The sequence below is a fragment of the Vicia villosa genome, linkage group LG5, assembly GCF_029867415.1.
Source record: "Vicia villosa cultivar HV-30 ecotype Madison, WI linkage group LG5, Vvil1.0, whole genome shotgun sequence".
NCBI classification, from domain to species: Eukaryota; Viridiplantae; Streptophyta; class Magnoliopsida; order Fabales; family Fabaceae; genus Vicia; species Vicia villosa.
The window spans coordinates 156595697-156614800 of NC_081184.1; the positions used below are offsets into that span (position 1 = coordinate 156595697).

Here is a 19104-nt window from a genome sequence, read left to right on the forward strand (position 1 = left end):
TATTATTAAAAATACAATAATATTAAAATTAAAAATAAATTAAAATATAGAAATGTTAATATTTTTCCTAGAGTTATGTATTTTTTTAAATTTTAATATGTTGAGTTTCTTATAATAATATGTAAATTATTTATATAAAATATCTTATTTAATTAAATGTAGTGTTTGTGATTCTAGAGTTAAGTATTTTATATTTTAATATATTGTATTTATTAAATATATTAAATTGATATATTGATATAAAATTGATAAAATTTCATTAATATGTTATTAAATATAATATTATATCTAAACATAATAATTTTAAAATTAAAAGTGATATATTATTAGTAAGTAATATCAATATTTTATAATTATAAAATAAATAAGTTTTAATATAAATAAGTTTTAATATAAATTTATATTTCTAAATTAAGCAGTGAATGCAGAAATTAAAATTAAAATTTATTATAATAATGGTAAAATGTAATATACATTTAAATTGTCGTTAATAGTTCCAATTACTTGTTATTAAATAACAATAAATATATTAAATTATAATAATTGAAAAATTTTGAGAAAAATTTAATTTGTATAAAATATATTTTTCTAAAATCATATATCTTTACAAAATTTATATATATATATATATATATATATATATATATATATATATATATATATATATATATATATATATATATATATTGATAATCTTCAAATCTCAAAATATAATTATAAGATGTTGAAAGATAGATATTTGAGTGTAACATTAAAATATAATCTTGAAATCTCAAAATACTGATATGTTAAATTTTTGGATGAATATAAATATTATAGTTAATAACATAAAAATACTTACATGAGGTGCCATAAAAATATAATCTTGAAACCTCAAAACAAATGAATAATCTTTTACCCTGTGATGGAAATAAAATTAATAATCAATACACATGTATAACGTAAGAAATAGAAAATAAAAACTATCATACAAATTTGAAGAATAGCATAGAAATGAAGATATGAACTTAAAGCCACATATTTATACTCACATCAAGAAAGAGCATGTAGACCAATAGAAATTAATAAAATTATAACAGAAAAATTATTATTAGAATTTAATATTAATATTATGTGAGTAGTTCAAAGGTTAAAACAATTGTTTTTATAAATATAAAATAAAATGACAATAGTAATTTTTAGAGTTTAATAATACAAAATTCATTAAATTAGATTATTTTTGGGTTAAATATATTAATATTGAGTGAAAAATATAATTATAAAATGTAGGAATTAAAATTAAGAATTAAAGAGGTTTATAAACATTAAATACAATACAAATATAACGGAATTATTAAAATTAATTTATGTAAGAATTAAATTTTAGAAAATGAGTAATTTTATAAACGGTCAATTAAATAATTATTCAAAGGAGAAAGTAATGAAAGAAGTTATAAAATAACTTTCAATTAAAATATATTAATGGTAAAGAAATTATGAAGATTAATTTAAATTTACATTAGTATTGTTAAATTTTATATCTTTATATAATGATAAATAAAAACTAAAAATTTATTAAAAACATAGAAAGGTCATCTCCCCTGTTGTACATTTCAAATTTAAAAAACTATAAAGAATAAATATTTCAATATAAATGAAGAAAACTTTCTTATAAATAAAATTAAATAATATTTTTTATTTTATATTATTAAAATATTAAAATAAAATATTTATAAACTTTAAACTATCATATCAGTTAATCTTTAGTTTTATTTTTAAATTATTATTTCTATAATATTTTATCTACTTCAAATCTTCAACACATATTTTTTTATTTCGATAAAAATAGTTTTATTTTATATTATGAAAAATAAATATTTTAAAATAAATTGAATATAAAAATGTTACATATTAAATTTAAAGGAGTCGTGTATTTAATTATTGAGTTCTAATACTATAAAATTAAAAAATAATTTAACTATTTATTTAAAAATACTATATACCAATAGTTAAATAAAAATAAATATTTTAAAATAAATAGAATATAAAAATGTTATATATTAAAATGTAAAGGAGTCATGTATTTAATTATTGAGTTCTAATATTATAAAATTAAAAAATAATTTAACTATTTATTCAAAAATATTATATACCAATAGTTAAATATTTTGATAGTAAGAATTAATTAATTAATTAATTAATTAATTATAATGTAAAATATAATTCTAGGAATGGTTATAAATAATGATAATTTTAATTAATATTGGAAATTCTAAGAAAATGACACATCAACATTAGTGTTATATTATAAGGACACATCATTATTAGATTTAGGGTTGTTACCAAGGTTGTCATCATGACAACCTTGGATTTATATTAAGTAGATATATTTTTTTTATTAAAAACATTTTTTAAAGATTTTTATTTTAAAAATCATCGAATAAAATTTTATTTAAATAAATTTTCATAAAATATTATTTAAAGTATTTTATCTTTCTACTGTAACTTTTTTAGATATTAAAATTTTAATAAACTAATATAAAATTGAAACTGTTTTGGATATTCATTTATAAATATTATTTTGAAATATTTTACTTTTTAAAAAAAATTATGTAATATTGATCATATTTTAATTTTTAATAATGTATATTTATGTGTTAAAAGCAGCCATAGATCCAATATGAAGCAGTCATAGATCCAATATGGTGTAGGTCTAATATTCGCCTATTGCATATCGTTGCATAAAAATAGTACAATTTGATCCATACACTTTATCTTCTTTATTCACAAATTAATTTAAGAGTTGGACTACTAATCTTCGGGGCCGGGCTCCTCTTAGGGTGTGCGGGGAATGCTACCATAAAGGGTCTCCGATTTTTTAGGGTCTCAAATTCGTTAAATAGACTTATAATATAAATACAAAAATAAATATTATATATGTCTAGTTCCACATTTGATAACATGTTGTACGTCAGCTGAGCGGCTTTGGATGATATAGTAGAACCTGTGTTCGATCCTATAGTTTTTATATGTCTTTAAAGAAACACACATACTCTAGTTTTTAACCCTTAATAAAAACACTTAATGTTGCATTTAAAATGCACATATTGTTATAATAATAAAGAATATTATTATTATTATTTAGAAATTTCTATCTAATAGTCAAATTTAGAATAGTAATGACAAATTATTGGTGATGTATAATTTGTCAAAGATAGAATAGTGATACTAATTATAATAGTAATTTCTCCAATAGTATAACTACACCTCTTTGGTAAATGTAAAATACACACTAAGTTTTACTTTGAAAGATAGAAAAGTTCCATTCCACTTCCTCCATCATTTTCATAGTTGGCTTCATAAATTCAACTTAAGTTAGGTTCAATATCTAGTTATTCTTAACACGTTATCAGCACGATCGTTTCTATCAGAAGTGTTTACTACACTAGATATAATCATGTCCAATCTTAAGCATCAATTCAAAATTTTAAGCATAACTGGGGAGAACTTCATAACCCGGAACAACAATTTAATAGAGTACCTTTCATGTGAGGGACTTAACAAAATCCTTGAAGGAGACAATTCTGGAAAAACAACAGATGACCCAGAAGAAATGGAAAAGAAAAAGTCAAAAGTTAACAGAATAATAAAGCACCATCTTGACGATGGATTGCAAACAGAATACTCAAATGCTAAAGATCCCAAGATTTTATGGGACAAAATTAAAGCAAGATTTGGACATCAGAAGAAAGTCCTGTTACCCTCATTAATGGATCAGTGGAACAAGTTAAGGTTCCGAGATTACAAAACTGCCATTGCATATAATTCTGCTATGCACCAGATTATAGCAAAGCTAGAATTTTATGGCAAAACTATAACTGAAAAAGAAAAGTTGGAAAAAACTTTTTCAACTTTCCATGCATCTCAGGTATTATTGCAACAACAATATAGAATGAGGGAATACACTGAGTATTTAGATTTAGTTGCAGCTCTTCTGGTGGCAAAACAAAATAATGAGCTCCTTATAAAAAACCACCAGGCACGACCCACAGGAACAATGCCATATCCTGAAATTAATGCCACGACCTTTAATCGTGGGCGTGGTGGCTTTAATTGTCTTAAGAGACGTGGTGGTCATGTTCGTTCTGATGGTAATAATGGTCATGCTCGTTTTGATGGTCAAAATCAAGGAGGATATCATGGTCGAAACCTTTTCCAAGGTCGAAACTACGTGGTAGAGGACGTGGACGAGGTCATATGAATAATTATAGATCCCCCAGATATGACCAAAATAATTGGAATCGCTAAGGAAAGGGTAAGTATATTCAAGAAGGTCCCTCAAGGAATTATGAAGATATATGTTACAGATGCAGAAAGAAAGGCCATTGGTCTAAGATGTGTAGAACACCAGAACACTTGTGTAAAAGACCAATGGCATATGTTGAAGAAAAGGGAAAAGAAGTGAATTTTAATGAGATTGAACCCAGAAACAATAATACCTATTTTAAGACTGCTGACTTGTTGGAGGTGAAACTGATTAAGTAACTTTTTAAAATATGTATTTTGAATAATGTTTGGTGTGCTTGTTTTATATTTGAAATATGTATCAACTTAAGCATTTGTATGTTGTTAAGATGTATCTTATGTTTGCATGAAATAATAAAGTTAAATATGTTGTTAATCTACTCTATTTAATCTTATGTCTATTTTAAGAAGGTTATACATGGAACATGTCAAAGACATTTGCATTCCGGACAGTGGAGCTACACACACAATCCTCAAAAGTAAGAAATATTTTACTGAAATAAATCCCACTAAATGTATAATAAATACAATCTCAGGTCCTGCATATTTGATTAAAGGAACAGGTAATGCTATGTTCATATTACCAAATGGGACAAAATTTGTCATTAACAATGATTTATACTCTCCAAAATCAAAGAGAAATCTGTTGAGTTTTAATGACATATATCGTCAAGGATACGATACTGAAACTGCAACTGAAGGTAATATGAAATACATTAGTATTACTTCTAATGTTTTGGGAAAGAAGAAAATCTTAGAAAAACTACCAAAATTGCCTTCTGGTTTACATTACACATATATACATAAAATTGAATGCAATTTAGTAGTAAAAGAAGATCCCAAAATTGTGATTTTATGGCATGACCATTTAGGTAACACTGGTTCAACAATGACGCGTAAAATAGTTGAAAGTACACATGGTCATCCATTGAAAAGTTTAAAACTTACACAAGATGATAAACCATGTGAAGCTTGCTCACTTGGCAAACTAATAACAAAGCATTCACCAGGAAAGATTCAGACAGAATCTCCTGCATTTCTTGAAAGAATTCAAGGAGACATATGTGGACCTATCCATCCACCATCAGGACCATTCAGGTATTTTATGGTATTAATTGATGCTTATAGTATATGGTCATATGTATGCTTGTTATCAAGTCGTGATATGGCATTTGCAAAATTTCTTGCACAAATAATTAAACTTAGAGCTCAATTTCCTGATTATACTATAAAAAAAATTAGACTTGACAGTGCTGGTGAATTTACATCTGAATCATTTAATAATTATTGCATGTCAATTGGTATTACTGTTGAACATCATGTTCCTCATGTACATACACAAAATGGTTTAGCTGAGTCATTAATCAAACGTCTTCAATATATTGCTAGACCATTAATAATGAGAACTAAACTACCAGTTACTGTTTGGGGTCATGCAATTTTACATGCTGCAGCACTCATCCGTCTAAGGCCAAGTGCTGATCATAAACATACCCCTTATCAACTTGCAATTGGTAAGGAACCAAATATTTCTCATTTAAAGATTTTTGGATGTGCAGTATATGTCCCAATATCACTACCACAAAGCACAAAGATGGGTCCTCAAAGGAGGTTAGGTATATATGTGGGGTATGAATCACCATCTATTATTAGATATCTTGAACCTTTAACGGGTGAGGTTTTTCAGGCAATATTTGTTGATTGTCATTTTGACGAAACAATATTTCCAACTCTAGGGGGAGAGAATAAAAAATCAGAAAATGACATAATATGGCATGTACCTCATTTATTACATTTGGACCCATATAATAGATCGTGGGAAGAAAATGTAAAGAAAATAGTTCACTTACAAGATTTAGCAAATGAATTTCCAGATTCATTTACTGATTTGAAAAGAGTGACAAAGTCACATGTACCGGCTATAAATGTCCCAACTAGGATTGAGATTTCAAATCAAAATAATGAAGCAAGTACATCTAAGGCACACTTGAGACGTGGTCGGCCTATGGGATCCAAAGACAAAAATCCCCGAAAAAGAAAGGGAGTAGAAAAGGTGAATATGATTGAAAGTGATCTTGAAAAGACACTAGATAATGATAAGTCCAAAATTGAAAAGCGTGCTCTCGAAGAAGCACAAGATGATGAAAATGAGATCATTGATAGTGAAACTAGAAATAATAATGATCTTGAGATTTCAATTAATTATGTTGATACGGAAAATTTGTGGAACCGAAAAGGTATGAATATAGATGAAATATTTTCATTTTCCATTGCATGTGAAATTATTAATGATGATCCAGAACCACGAACTATGAATGAATGTCAAAATAGACATGACTGGAAAAATTGAAAAGATGCTATAGATACTGAGTTAAATTCTCTTAATAATCGAAAAGTATTTGGCTCTATTGTGGCTATACCTAAAGGTGTAAAACCTGTTGGGTACAAATGGGTTTTTGTAAGAAAACGAAATGAGAAAAATGAGATTGTCAAATACAAAGCTCGTCTCGTTGCACAAGGTTTTTACCAAAGACCAGGAATTGATTATGAGGTAACATATTCTCCTGTTATGGATGCCATTACTTTTCGTTATTTAATTGGTTTATCAGTATTTAACAATCTTGATATGTATCTTATGGATGTTGTTACTGCTTATTTATATGGATCACTTGATACTGATATATACATGAAAATCCCAGAAGGATTTAAAATGCATGAGACATCAAAACCTAGAGAAATGTATGCAATTAAGTTGCAGAGGTCATTGTATGGGTTAAAACAATCCGGGCGCATGTGGTACAATAGACTAAGTGAATATTTACTTAAAGAAGGCTATGAGAATAATCCTACTTGTCCTTGTGTTTTTATAAGAAAAACAATATCCGGATTTGTAATAATTGCTGTTTATGTTGATGATTTAAATATCATTGGGACTAATAAAGAAGTTAAGGAAGCAAGAGATTACTTAAAGAAAGAATTTGAAATGAAAGATTTGGAAAAAACTAGGTTCTGTCTTGGTTTACAAATTGAGCATACTAAAAATGGTATACTGGTACATCAAGCAAATTATACAGAAAGAGTATTGAAAAGGTTTAACATGGACAAAGCAAATCCTTTGAGCACTCCAATGATGGGTAGAACACTCAATGTTGACAGTGATCCATTTAGACTTAAGGAAGGTAATGAAGAAGATCTTGGCTCTGAAGTACCATATCTCAGTGCTATTGGGGCACTCATGTATCTTGCTAACTATACAATACTAGATATAGCTTTTGCAGTAAATTTACTAGCAAGATTCAGCTCATGCCCTACAAAAAGACATTGGAAAGGAATAAAGCACATATTTCGATATCTTCGAGGTACATCTGATCTTGGTTTGTTTTATTCTAACAATACAAAATCAGTTTTGCTTGGTTATGCAAATGCAGGGTACTTGTCAGATCCACATAATGCTAAATCACAAACTGAATATATATTTACATATGGTAACACTACAATATCATGGAGATCGCAAAAACAAACACTTGTAACAACTTCTTCAAATCATGCTGAAATAATTGCCCTTCATGAAGCAAGCAAAGAGTGTAGATGGTTACGATTGGTAACACGACATATTCAAGGAGCGTCTGGTTTACCAATTGATAATAATCCAACAATTCTGTATGAAGACAATGCTGCATATGTTACTCAGATGAAAGAAGGCTACATAAAAAGTGACAGAACCAAGAATATTTCTCCCAAGTTTTTCTCATTCACACAAGAACTTGAAAGAAATAAAGAGGTTGATATTCAATATATTCGTTCATGTGATAACATGGCAGACCTATTTACAAAGGCACTTCCTACATCGATTTTCAAGAAGCATGTGCAAAATATTGGAATGCGCCATCTTAGAGATCTTAGAAAAAGAGCTAATTGTATATGTTCTTTTGAGGGGGAGCATAATGTTGCACTCTTTTTCCCTTATTAAGGTTTTTATCCCAATGGATTTTTCCTTATAAGGTTTTTAACGAGGCAACGTATGTTCCCGTAAGATTCTCCTCAACAAGGTTTCAAAGGAGCACCATGATAGATATTTCTAAGGGGGGGTGTTATAATCATAAATAATATTATTATTATTATTTAGAAATTTCTATCTAATAGTCAAATTTAGGATAGTAATGACAAATTATTGGTGATGTATAATTTGTCAAAGATAGAATAGTGATACTAATTATAATAGTAATTTCTCCACTAGTATAAATACACCTCTTTGGTAAATGTAAAATACACACTAAGTTTTACTTTGAAAGATAGAAAAGTTTCATTCCACTTCCTCCATCATTTTCATAGTTGGCTTCATAAATTCAACTTAAGTTAGGTTCAATATCTAGTTATTCTTAACACATATGTATTTTTTTTAAAAAAAAATTTAATGCTGCAATTAAATTAGTCCATTTTTTTCTTCAATATTATCTTTTATGGATATAAAAAACTTTTTAAAATGTTAATTTAAAAAGATTTATATTTTATTATTGTAAATTGAGCATTAATAAATTTGAAATAATAGTTATAAGACCTTTGAAATTTGTAATTTTTCATTGTTGGTTAAATAGAACACTTCCTTATTAATGTTATCAAAAATTTCAAAGAATTATTTCATTTTATTAAATGGTATGATTTTTCTATAAATGAAAAAAAGATAAGAGTAAAAAAATGTAAAAAATCTAAACTTCAATTAGTCAAATTTTTATATAATACTCCTCCGTTTTTTTATTATAAGTCGTTTTACACTTTTCACACAGATTAAGAAAAATAATAATTGTTGTATGAAAATGAGAAATTCTGAAGGTTTTTACAAAATTATCCTTCATTAATGAAATGTGGAAGATAAATTTATATAATTGAAAGGAGAGAAAATAATAAATATTTAAGGATATAATAGGAAAAATAGCATTAATTATTCATTGGAATTGTAAAGCGACTTATATTAAAATACAAAATTGTTTTCCAAAATGACTTATAATAAAAAACGGAGGGAGTACATCTATATCATTTTTATTTTGATATATTTAATTTGATTTACAATTTTAAATGAAATGCGATTTTTTTTTTAATTTGTTGTGTTTTTATTTATTAAAGGCTTAATTTTAAAATAGAACAGGGCCTCCAAATTGTTTGGGTCGACCTTGCTAATCTTGTACGTCCACTATACGCAATCGCATCAGAGCAGTTTGTATCACCGTGTCAAAAATTTACATCAACAATTCTAGTTCCCAAATAGAACAATGATGCTATTTGTCAGAATCGATTTTTGATTTCTAAGAATTTCCACAATCATATCTCTAATTCGATTAGATGTTTTTCTCTATAACACGTGTAAAACCCTCCAAAAACTAATTCCCAAACGGACTTAGAAGAAACTAAAATTTATATTAAAGAAAGGATTTGAATATGATAGATAAATTGTTAAAATATAATCTATATTATTTCTAAGAATTTCCACAATCAGATCTTTAATTCGATTAGATGTTTTTTTCTACGACACATGTAAAACCCTCCAAAAACTAATTCCAAAACGGACTTAGACGAAACTAAAATTTAAATTAAAGAAATGATTTGAATATGTTAGATAAATTGTTAAAATATAACCTATATTATTTCTACGAATTTCCACAATCAGATCTCTTATTCGATTAGACATTTTTCTCTACGACACGTGTAAAACCCTCCAAAAACTAATTCCCAAACGGACTTAGAAGAAACTAATATTTATATTAAAGAAAGGATTTTAATATGTTAGATAAATTGTTAAAATATACCTTATATTATTTCTACGAATTTCCTCAATCAGATCTCTAATTCGATTAGATGTTTTTGTCTACGACACGTGTAAAACCCTCCAAAAAGTAATTCTCAAACGGACTTAGAAGAAACTAAAATTTATATTAAAGAAAGGATTTGAATATGTTAGATAAATTGTTAAAATATAACCTATATTATTTCTATGAATTTCCACAATCAGATCTCTAATTCGATTAAATGTTTTTCTTTACGACACGTGTAAAACCCTCCAAAAACTAATTCCCAAAAGGACTTAGAAGAAACTAAAATTTATATTAAAGAAAGGATTTGAATATGTTAGATAAATTGTTAAAATATAACCTATATTATTTCTACGAATTTCCACAATCAGATCTCTAATTCAATCAGATGTTTTTCTCTATGACATGTGTAAAATGCTCCAAAAACTAATTCCTAAACGGACTTAGAAGAAAATAAAATCTATATTAAAGAAAGGATTTGAATATGTTAGATAAATTGTTAAAATATAACCTATATTATTTCTATGAATTTTCACAATCAGATCTCTAATTCGATTAGATGTTTTTCTCTACGACACGTGTAAAACTCTCCAAAAAGTAATTTCCAAACGGATTTACAAAAATGATATAATGACAAAAATCAATAAGCGAAGGTCGATTTTCAAGTATCTAAACATTACGAAATTTCTGAAAATTTTCAAAAAGAAATAAATTGAACTACCAGACATTTCTGATACAAATGGATTTAAGAAAATCCAAAATTTTTAAAATTACTGGTAAAAAATTCTGAAAATTTCATAATAACTTCTGACATTTCCGAAAATTTCTGGTATAAACTTATGGCAACTTTATAATTTCTAGTAAATTACTCAATTTTTTAAGAATTTCCGATAGATCCTCGAAATTTCTGGTATCACACGAAAGATTTTGAAATTTCTAGTATAAATTTATGACAATTTTATCATTTCTGATAAATTACTCACTTTTTCAAGAACTTCCGATAGATCCTTGAAATTTCTGATATCGTACGAGAGATTTTAAAAATTTTGTTTCATTTGAATGAGTTTTAAAAATGGTTTCGCAAAAATTATATAATCTTTTTGGTTGAATTTGAGTAGTGTTCGATACAATTTGAGAGTAGCGAGTTAATTTCTCAAAATTTGAGGTTGGTATAAAAAGGCACTCTAATAGAGTGTACTGTTTAAAATTTGTTTAGGCCCGTCATGGATTTCACCACCCAACTAGCAGAAGATCCCATAATACCAAGTTATTACGTTCATGAATTTTTTACTGTCCTGCCATGTTTTTAGAAGTTTATATCCATTATACCATACATTTCAAAATTAATCCCAAACTACCATGTTTTCAAAAAAAAAAACAGCTTTATAGTGCATCCGCCCTTTGAATGGGCGGAGCTTTGCATTTTGTTATGAACATCCGCCCTTTGAATGAGCGGAGCAGTTTAAACGTATTTTTTTTTTAAATTTTAATTTAAATAAATAACAAATTTAAATAATATAATAAATGTTATAATTAATAATAAATTAAAAATATTATAATAAAATATATTTTTAATTTACAACATGTTTATAAAAATTTCAATTATTTAATAAATTTATTTTAATATATATATATATATATATATATATATATATATATATATATATATATATATATATATTATAAATTTTAAATACTGGTCTATCACTGCAATTATCAGTACCGCTACTGCAATCGGTGGAGTTTTTAAATATTTTATTATTTAATTTCAGATCCGCCACTGTAATGGGTGGAGCTTTTAAATATTTTATTATTTAATTTCAGATCCGCCATTGCAATGGGCGGAGCGTATAATATTTTATTATTTAATTTCAGATCCGCCACTGCAATGGGCGGAGCTTTTGATTATTTTATTATTTTATATTTCAACATTGTCCTTATAAATAGCACTGTCTTTCTGAGTTGGTACTCAGAACACTCACCACTGCCACAATGTTTCCAACGTTTCCCATGATGAAAAGAGATGCACATGTTATATTTTCGGCAGTAAAGCCTCCGATGAAGATCACACTTTGGAACACACAGACCTTTGAGCATCTTCAGAGGCACTTGCTCCGCTGGTTAGATGAGCACATCATTGAGGGTGAAAAGATTAGGAAAATTGAAAGGTCGGTTAAAGTGTTTGGCCCAAATGGAGTAACTCGTTCTTGGAGGCCCGTGGTAAATGATGCTTGTGTCCTCATGATGATGTTAGGACCCGATGATATTGTGTTGACGGTGGTAATCTCCTAGATATGTTGATGTGTTTGGTAATTATGTTTGTTTAGATCAACTAATGTTGTTGAATTTGAATGTTGATGTTTATTGTTGTCGTAATTGTAATGTTATTTATGTTATATGCGAAAGATCTGTGTTGTCGTAATTGTAATGTTATTTAAGTTAAATGCGAAAAATCTATGTTGTCATTAAACGTCACTAAATCATTGAAAACACTGTATTAATAATGGTGCATACAATTTAACAACAAAATAAAACACTAGTTATTACTGGTTCCAACATTTGGACAATTAGTTCGGTTGTGACCAGGAAGACGACATAACGCACATTTTCTCTCCAACTTATCATACCTGTCCATTTCTGTTCTAATACGTGAGCTCACCGGACGGCCTTTCTTGTTCCTCCGCATCAATGGATTGTGACAAATTTGATCTCCTTCAAAGGAGGGCCAATACTCATCTAATGGTAGTAATGGAAAACTTGTGCTGTAAACACCGAATAAGTTTGCGACTCTGTAAACGTCGGACAGTAGAGCATAAGCGTCTTGGCGCACCACAGAACATGTAGCAATAACGTGTGAACAAGGAACACGGTAAGCTTGATACTTTCCACTGTCACACCAAAGATCTCTTAGTTTTACCTTGTAATCTCCCATAGGCTTTCCTTCACCATGGTCCATTGTCTCCTTCACACTGAAAGTGTTATGGTTATAGTCAAATATTCTTACTTGATGTGTGCTGGATTTTGCCGTTTCTTCTTTCATCACCTTCATACAACTTTCTGTAAATGTTTGTCCAGAACTCAATACTGCACTCCACTTAGCACCCCTTTCAGCAAATAGTGTTCCCATCCTATAGTATGTTGCACGCACCAATGCAGTAATAGGTAGATTACGTGTTCCTTTGAATACCGAGTTCATCGATTCCACTAGGTTTGTTGTCATGTGACCCCAACGCCGACCTCCATCAAATGCCCTCGTCCACTTTTCCTATGGAATATTGTTTAGCCATCTTAAAGCATCACCATTAGCCATACCAATTTCATTTCGGTAGTAGTGGAATGTTGGTTGGTTCAAAGCGTACCCTGATTATTACAAAAAAAATTGGTTACTAACATATACATATAATTTATCAAACATAATAATAGGAAATATATACTTACCCATGTTGATAACTTTTTTTCGGAGGGTACGGTCTTTGATCTCCCTCATGAAATTTTGTGCGATATGTCTGATACAATAGACATGTACAGATGGAGGCTCATGCCAACCATTCTCTGGATTATTGTAAGCACTTTCAATTGATGCATGCCTGTCTGAAATCAAACACAAGCCAGGATGAGGGGCTACATGCATTCTAAAGTTCTTTAGAAAGAAACCCCAACCATCTGCGGTCTCCCCTTCCACAAGAGCAAAAGCAACTAGAAAGATATTACTATTTCCATCTTGAGCAACCGCCATTAGTAGGGTGCCTTTGTACTTACCATATAACCAGGTACCATCAACTTGAAGTATAGGTTTGCAATATGCAAACCCTTTTATGCTTGGTTGGAATGCCCAGAAAAGTCGATGGAAAATTTGTTTTCCATTGACAACAGTTCCGTCATCTGTGTATACGGGAAGTGTTTGCATTTCTACCACTGTACCAGGAACAAATTTCTTGAGAGCTAACAAGTAGTGTGGCAGCTCATTGTATGAATTCTCCCAGTTACCGTATACCTGTTCGATAGCCTTATTCCTTGCAATCCATGTTTTCTTGTACGACGAAGTAAATTTGAATTCAGACACAATCTCACTGATACAGACGCTCACCTTAGTTGAAGGGTCCTTATCAACAAGTGGCATTAAATGTTGACACATTATGTGAGAGCTAAGTTGCCTATGATCCTGATAGAACATAGTTGTTGAACAACTATGTAGTGGGTTCATAATGCCTATCTCCCATATACTTCATACACCCAACCACAAACACCATTCTCACAACCTACCAACACCACTACCAAACACCCCAATACACCCAAACGCAACATACCACTATTCAACATAACCCATCTACATCTTACAACCAACCACAATGCCACAACTACCAAACCCCCCAACAACAAATGCCTTTTTCTCAATCACAACAATTTACCCCAAATTCTTCACAAGAAAACTATGTCAACATGCAAACCTCAATGCATAACACCACCCAACAGGATTGGAATAACGAGAGGACCAGATTGAGTTATGGCAGTGCGACAACGACTGATTTTATCAATGAAGAAATGGTCGAAGAATTATATGTTCGCGGATATGAGATAGGTCCTTCTAGTCAACCTGCAAATGATGAAGTCCTCGTAGAAGAAGTACGAGAGATGGACATCCTCCTTATTGTGGAACCACCCAACGATTATGTCGACCGGGTCGAGGTGGCAATTAAATACCGTTTACTTTACTTTATTGTAATTTTATTTTACTTAATTGCATTCTAACTTAATTTATCAATTAAAAGTATTTTATTTATATAAATGTTGTTTAATATATTTTAATTCAATTTATTTTAAAATTAAAAAAATTAATTGTATTATTTTTTATATTTAAAACAAAAAATAATTAACATATATGAATTCAAAAATTAGAATTAGAAAAAAAAATACGTTTTAAGGCTTCCGCATAGCAATGGACGGAGCCTCTTAAAATTTAAACACTTTCGCCCTTCCCATTGGCGGATCCAAAAAAGTTGACACACCTCCGCCCATCCAATTGGCGGAGGTTTTATACCAATAACGAGACTTTCTTGAAAACATGGTATATTGAAAATTTGTTCCAAAAATATGGCATATTGGGTATAAAGTTGCAAAAAGATGGTACATGCATAAAAAATTCCCTTCATTTGTTTCCTAGTAAATTCTACACTCTTTTAGTTTCTTTTTAGATGTCATTTTTACTTTTTATTACACATAATAAAACAACTAATAAATTTTGTCATTTTTATTAGAGTTAAATACGTTTTTAGTCCCTATAAATATGTGACCCTGCATTTTTAGTCCTTATAAAATTTTCCTTCAATAAATGGTCCTTCTAGAATTTTTATGCATGCAATTTCAGTCCCTGCTATTTTTTAAAATTTTAAAAACTGTTTAATTATCCTTTAATTTTTAAATTTTTGAATAATTTTTTTTATATATGTTTAAAATACTTTAAAATATTTATATACTAAGTTTTATAATTTTTTAAAATGAGAAGAATTAAATATGAATTTTTCAAATTTTCAAAAATTAATGATTAAACTAATGAAAATCTCAACTTAAAAATTAAATTTTGAATTTCTTTTTTTCTAGGAACGTTTTAAAACATTATGAACATGTCTCCAAAATAATCATTCTAAAATACACATTGATTTAACAGTAGAGACTGAAATTAGGTGCATAATAATTTTATAAGGATCATTCATTGAAGAAAACTTTTATAGGGACTAAAAATGTAGGGTCGCAAATTTATAGAGACTAAAAACGTATTTAACCCTTTTTATTATTATTGTTTTTTTTTCTAGCACTTTTAGAATTTGTTAAGAAGTTCGGAAAAGAAGAGGTAAGAGGATTTTTTTTAAAAAAAAAAGGAGTGATTAGATGAAAATAATTGAAAAATTTAGATGGAGTTGTTTTTTTTTTATGTTTAATATTCATAATACAATATTATTGGACCTGTTTAAAAGTTGACTTTTGAAGAGTTTTGAAGGAGTAAATTTTGGAAAGTGGCGTTTATATTTTGAAAAACATGTGATATTTTTAAAATTTTAAAAAATAATATACTTTTTAATTTTGACATCTTATAATTTAAAATATTATAAAATGTTAAAATTAATTTTTTTATTTAGAAAAAACAAATATAAAAAAAAAACTTATAATATTTTAAAAACGATTTTAAGTAACAAACAAGTTCAATATCTATTGATATAAGGGAATTCTATTTTATTTTTAAAAAAAAAATTAAATTAGGTGTTAGAGAATTATCATCTATAAACTCTCCGGTAAAGCAGCAATATGAAGTGACAATGGGTTAACAAACTCCAAAAAAACTTAAAAGACACACATCACAAAAATTTAAATAAACATGTATCATTAAATTGAAAAGAAATAGATATATCATTAAAAAAAAAAGAAAGAAACTTATTACATATGTACAACTTAATTATACCAAAAGCTGGTAATTGGCAACACAACTCAAGCTGTTACAATGACAAGACACTGAACATTTGGTATTTGATTTATGATTTATCACTCTTTCGAAAAGAAGTTTGTATCTCCACAAGTGTTTTACAAAACATGTCAAGGTTGCAAGGAAGCCAAAGAGGACCATCTTTTCCATATCCATATTCATTCTCAACATCTTCTAAAAATTGTTTGAACAAAGGGTGATTGAATATGGTGATCTTGATTATGAATCTCTGTCTCTCATCTCCAACATAGACACAAACACAACCATGTGGTGGTTTCTTATGACTGTCTTTTTGCTTTTTGTGCCTTGTCTCTGAAGATAATTTGTAATAGCTTCCGCTGCAACTTTCCTCTGCATGCATGCTCTTGCTGCTACTCAATACTCTCTTACACTTCTTCACAAAATCCATCTCAAAAAATTCCACCACAATTAAAAGCAAGAAATGCTACTAACTTGTTGTGTTTACTAATGCTAGAGTTAAACTCCTCTTTATATATAGATTGCTAAAGTTTCAACTGTCTCTCGTTTGCATATATTTCTCACTGGTTGTTTTTATAGATATACTTATAGATATACACGTGTTGAAAATAATTTAAACTTAAACAACTTATATCAAAATCATTTTTAACATTTTTTTTAAATTAAATAATTTTATCAACCTTAATGCTATTTTAAAGCTGGCGCTACTTTACAGGAGAATTTATAGGATATCAGCCCATATGAAAATCGACAGACTGTCTCAAGTACTACATCTGATGTTGTTGTTGTTACAACATTTCAGCTCGTGATTGTTAACAATTATGTTTTAAATTTCTTTTCTATTTTTATTAGGCTATGTTTGGGAGTTTGGAGGGAAGGGGAGGGGAAGGCTTTCAAAACCAAAATTTTAAAAAAATATAGGAAAATATTTGACATTTTTTGAAAAAATGATTTTGCTTAGAATGATAAAAGAGTTATTATTATTAGTAAATTTTTAATTTTTAAAATAGTATAACAACCTAAAAGATATTTGGAAAATTTATGTAAACCCTTCAAAACCCCCCAAAACCCTCCTACAATACAATTTTTGAGTTCCCCCATTTTATGGGGTTTTTGGTGTTATGAATAAACTCAAACCCTCCTACCCAAAATCTTTTTATCCTTTTCACCTAATTCCTCCTATTTTTCAAAACCCTCCCCTCCCTTCCCCTCCAAACTCCCAAACATAGCCTTAATCTCCTAAAATCATGCATCAACATCCACTTAAAAGTAATATGGGTATATCAATCCCCTTCCCATTTCGGCTCAGATTTGGGAGGACATTGGTATGAATTTCATCACACATTTACCATCGACACAAGAAAAAACCATTATATGGGTGGTTGTGAACTGCTTGTCAAAATATGCTCATTTCCTTGCATTACCTACTGCTTTTTCTCCTACTATGCTTACTGCTATGTTTCTCTCTGAAGTCTACAAGCTTCATATGGTATGCCAAAGACCATCGTGAATGGTAGAGATAAGGTATATGGTCGTATTCCACCGTTGATCCACTCCTACATCACAAGTACCATTACTGTTGCAACTCTCGATGAGACATTTTCGCGTCGTCATGAGATAATTTGACTCATTAAGGAGAATATATCATTGGCTCAAATGTGTATGTGTAATTATGGCGGAGCCAGAAATTTTAGGCAGCCTGGGCAAAAACTTTACACCATTGATTATTCATCCGTTTTAATTTTCACACCCTATTTTTACTAACTTTGCCCCTAATTTTGTCTAAAAATCGACTATTAAATTGGAGGAAGTACAAAGAAAATAGTGGTTGAGCCCGGGCGTCTGCCCGGGCTAGCTGGGCCTTGGCACCGCCCCTGCAGGCTAATACCCACCCCATGACAACTTATTTGATGTGGGAACTTGGGTGAGGCGGGGAAATTATTCGAAGAAATTAATTGGAATTATGGATGTTGTTTGTGAGAGTCCCACTACAATTTTATTTCTTTCCTTTTCCTTAGTATACTTTTAATTTTGGTTGAAAATTTCAAAGATTTTAACTCGACAGTCTCAAGTTGAATCTGACACTCTCCCATATTTTGATAATGCTATGGTCTAGAATGAATCCGAAGTTGTATAAATAGGGATCATATGCTGTTGAGAAAAACATCTCAAAATTTCTCTTCCTCAATTTTTTATTAAGGCAGAAGTGTACTTCAACGGAGATAAACCTGCAGTTGACTTTCGACTTCTGAATGGCACCACATCTCTCGCCAACTTTACATCCATGTTGAATGAGTTGTTGCTTGATAATGATAACAAAAAGATGAGAAAGATCGGGTTTCATGAAGATTGGATTGATACTAATGGAAGCGTAAAATATAACTTTATTGAGTTCAAGACCGATGAGGATTTGACGGTCATGTAGAGATCATTTCATAGCAGACTAACTAACGGATCGATCGAGTTTGATGCAAATATTTTAAGATCTATCGATGATATAATCAAGATGTTGAAACATCCAGAATCATCAAGTAGTGTCTAGGTTTTCATATTTCGTTATTT

General features: G+C 29.1%; 2 protein-coding genes across 2 annotated transcripts; one reads left to right on the forward strand and one right to left on the reverse strand.

Moving 5' to 3' along the window:
- The first annotated feature begins 3436 nt into the window (after nt 1-3436).
- Nucleotides 3437-4240, forward strand: LOC131605820 (uncharacterized). Its single transcript, XM_058878130.1, has one exon. It carries the CDS (start codon nt 3437-3439, stop codon nt 4238-4240), a length of 804 nt encoding a protein of 267 aa, XP_058734113.1.
- Nucleotides 4241-13353: 9113 nt separating this feature from the next.
- LOC131605821 (uncharacterized) lies at nt 13354-14223 on the reverse strand. Its single transcript, XM_058878131.1, has 2 exons — nt 13527-14223; nt 13354-13448 (listed from the first exon to the last, which is right to left on the reverse strand). The coding sequence occupies exons 1-2, from the start codon at nt 14221-14223 to the stop codon at nt 13354-13356; spliced, it is 792 nt and encodes a 263-aa protein (XP_058734114.1).
- Between the last annotated feature and the right edge of the window lie 4881 nt (nt 14224-19104).

Bases quoted from the DNA above. Each gene is read 5' to 3' on its own strand.
- LOC131605821 (XM_058878131.1), bottom strand. From the start codon at position 14,223: ATGTGTCAACATTTAATGCCACTTGTTGATAAGGACCCTTCAACTAAG. The intron at 13,449-13,526 runs GTAAGTATATAT...TGTAATAATCAG, and splicing joins AAAAAAAGTTATCAACATGG to GGTACGCTTTGAACCAACCA.
- LOC131605820 (XM_058878130.1), top strand. From the start codon at position 3,437: ATGTCCAATCTTAAGCATCAATTCAAAATTTTAAGCATAACTGGGGAG.